The sequence below is a fragment of the Limanda limanda genome, chromosome 8 (assembly GCF_963576545.1).
Source record: "Limanda limanda chromosome 8, fLimLim1.1, whole genome shotgun sequence".
NCBI lineage: Eukaryota > Metazoa > Chordata > Actinopteri > Pleuronectiformes > Pleuronectidae > Limanda > Limanda limanda.
The window spans coordinates 15,951,740-15,954,598 of NC_083643.1; the positions used below are offsets into that span (position 1 = coordinate 15,951,740).

Here is a 2,859-nt window from a genome sequence, read left to right on the forward strand (position 1 = left end):
GGTGTTAATTGGAGAAATGAAACTTTGCATGTGATGTTTTCTGGTTGTGTGGCAGCAGCAGAAGGGGATGTGTTCATCTTGTGTTGTTGTTTTCGGTTTCTTTGATTTCATTAGTTTGCAATGTAATTCTATGCCTTGTGATGCCTCTTAACCCACTACCACTAAAACACATTTGTGTTGATATGAGATAAAAGCTTCCATGTTACATTTCCGCTGCCGAAGCCCATAATGGACATAATGGATGTTCATGTGGATATTTTTTAGTTTGGCTAATGTCTGGTAATTGATACTTGCAGGTGCAGAAATGGCGAGAAGGCTCCTGCAGCTCGTCGCCTTGTGGACTGTCATGATTGGCGTTGTGCAGTGCTGCCCGGAGCTCTGCAGCTGCCAAGACAAATTCGCCCACCAGTTTGCCGACTGTGCTTACAAGGACCTGCTGGAGGTACCTTTGGGTCTGCCCTCCAACGTGACCACCGTGAGCCTTTCCGCCAACAAGATCAAGTTACTGAAAAGCAAAAGCTTCGTAAACATCACCCAGGTCACCTCCCTCTGGCTGGCCCACAATGAGATCGTTACCATAGAGACGGACACCTTGGCCCCCCTCATCCAGCTCCGCAACCTGGACATCAGTTACAACAAAATTGTGAACTTTCCATGGGAGGATCTGCACAACCTCACCTCCCTGCAGCTCCTGAAAATGAACAACAATGAAATGGTGAACCTTCCGAAGGATGCCTTCTCCACGCTCAACGACCTGAGGTCACTGCGCATCAACAACAACAAGTTTACCACCATTGTGCAGGGAACCTTCACCGCTCTCTCCGCCATGTCCCACCTTCAGATCTTCAACAACCCCTTCACATGCTCCTGCCGCCTGGAATGGCTCAGGGACTGGATCTCAACAACCAAAATCTCTGTTCCTGATCCAAATTCAATTCTGTGTGACGCCCCCGAACACATGAAGGGTTCAATGGTTACAAACATCCCTAAACTGGACTGTAGGGCCCCAACTGTCGATATAACCTATGAGCCCAACATTGAGAGCACAGAGCTTTATGAGGGTTACCTGGTCAGCTTAAACTGTGAGTCCAAAGGAAGTCCCAAACCACAACTCACTTGGGAGGTGATAGCAGGAAATCAAAATTATCTCTTCCCCCTGCCTTCCACTGTAGAAATAAATGATGCGCCAGTTAATGATAAAACCACCAATAATCGATTCCTTGTCTTCAGAAATGGCACTCTCATCATCCCTCGTTTGAGTAAAAAGGAGGAAGGAAACTACAGCTGCTCTGCGGTGAATGACTTGGGCAGAGCAGAGAGCAGTGTTCGAGTGGTGGTGGCAGGAGCCACGAAACATGCCAGCAACTCAATACCTGACCCTAAAATGGACAAATTGAATCCATCTGGTAAAAAAACCACAGACTCAAAGACCCCCAAAAACAATGTGATCAACTGGACCAAGCCTGATGAGAAGACAAAGAGTCAGGAAGGTTCCTTAGACAAAACAGACGACATGGCGCAGGTTGATGGCGTCCCGAAGGACCCCACCTTTGCGGGCAAGTGCGGCGTTAGAGACAGCAGCGAACACATCTCCAACCACGCCTTCAACCTGAGCCTGGACGACCTGAAGCAGTACACCTTTGATTTTGGTGTTATTGCATTAGAGGTGTCGGAGACGGAGGCCAAAGTGCAGCTGAATCCGCTGCAGCTTCCCAGCAGCAAATCCAACCTTCATCTGAGTCAAAGTGAAAAAGAGAAAACAGTGAATAAAGAGCCGATAGGTTTGTACCAGAGCTCTGCCAGTCAATCCACCCTGGACATGCTCTACCTGTGCATAAACACAGGCTACGGACACTCCATTGTTCAGTGGTCCAACATAGAGGAGGGGGTTAATGCCTACCACTTCCATGGTTTAAAGCCTGGCACCAATTACACACTTTGTCTCACCTATGGGGGGCAGGACTGCCAAGTCCAAGTTGTCTTCACAACCAGGAAGAAGATCCCCTCCCTCCTCATCATCGTTGTTGTCAGCATTTTCCTTCTGGGTCTGGCCACTGTTCCTTTACTGGGGGCCACCTGCTGCCACCTGCTCTACAAGTACCAAGGCAAGACCTACAGGCTGATCATGAAGGCGCACAACCCGGATCAGATGGAGAAACAAATGGCCACGGATTTTGATCGCAGGGCATCTTTAGTGGAGTCCGAGAAAACCTTCGACCCCAGCGAGGGGGATGGAGAGGCCGAGGGGGAGGAAGGGGACGGAGAGGGTGAGGCGGAGGGGAGCGTGGTGACCGAGTCCATCCCCGGGTCCTCGTCCAAAACCAACCAGGAGGAGTTCGAGATGGGGTCCGAGTACAGTGACCGGCTGCCGCTGGGCGCGGAGGCGGTCAACATCTCGGAGGAGATCAACGGCAACTACAAGCAGCCGAGCCGCTGAGCCGCGGGTCTGTGCGGGTCACATGTAACATATTTTGCTTTGAAATAGCCTTCATCCAAGCAGGTAACTCACCCACCATTACCACACGTGAAAAACGCCTGATGAAAGAGGTGGAACTTTTAATTCTGTCTCTCTCTTTTTCTTTATACCTCAGCAACTCCGCCAATCACCGAGATCGTGAATAGATTCATGTGACATTTGTAGTCTACTGTAAGGTTAAAACGAGCAACACGCGTTTACAATGCAAGCACAAATCCGTCGTTTATTACCAAGACCTCAAAAGCGACAGGACAGCCACAAAGTGTTTGTTCCCTTTGAGCAGGACAGACAGCGGCGCGCAGTGCGCAGGCGGCGAGGAGAGCTGTGCGTAATGTTAAGGCAAAAATAACATTTATACAAATATACTCACAGTTTTTAAGATC

The 2,859-nt window shown here is 49.5% G+C and overlaps 1 protein-coding gene across 1 annotated transcript; it reads left to right on the forward strand.

The window, feature by feature from the left end:
* Positions 1–304: 304 nt before the first annotated feature.
* islr2 (immunoglobulin superfamily containing leucine-rich repeat 2) lies at positions 305–2,627 on the forward strand. The gene has a single exon (XM_061077001.1). It carries the CDS (start codon positions 305–307, stop codon positions 2,435–2,437), a length of 2,133 nt encoding a protein of 710 aa, XP_060932984.1. The 3' UTR covers positions 2,438–2,627.
* Positions 2,628–2,859: the final 232 nt, after the last annotated feature.

Coding starts and splice junctions, on each gene's coding strand:
- islr2 (XM_061077001.1), top strand. CDS start 305: ATGGCGAGAAGGCTCCTGCAGCTCGTCGCCTTGTGGACTGTCATGATT.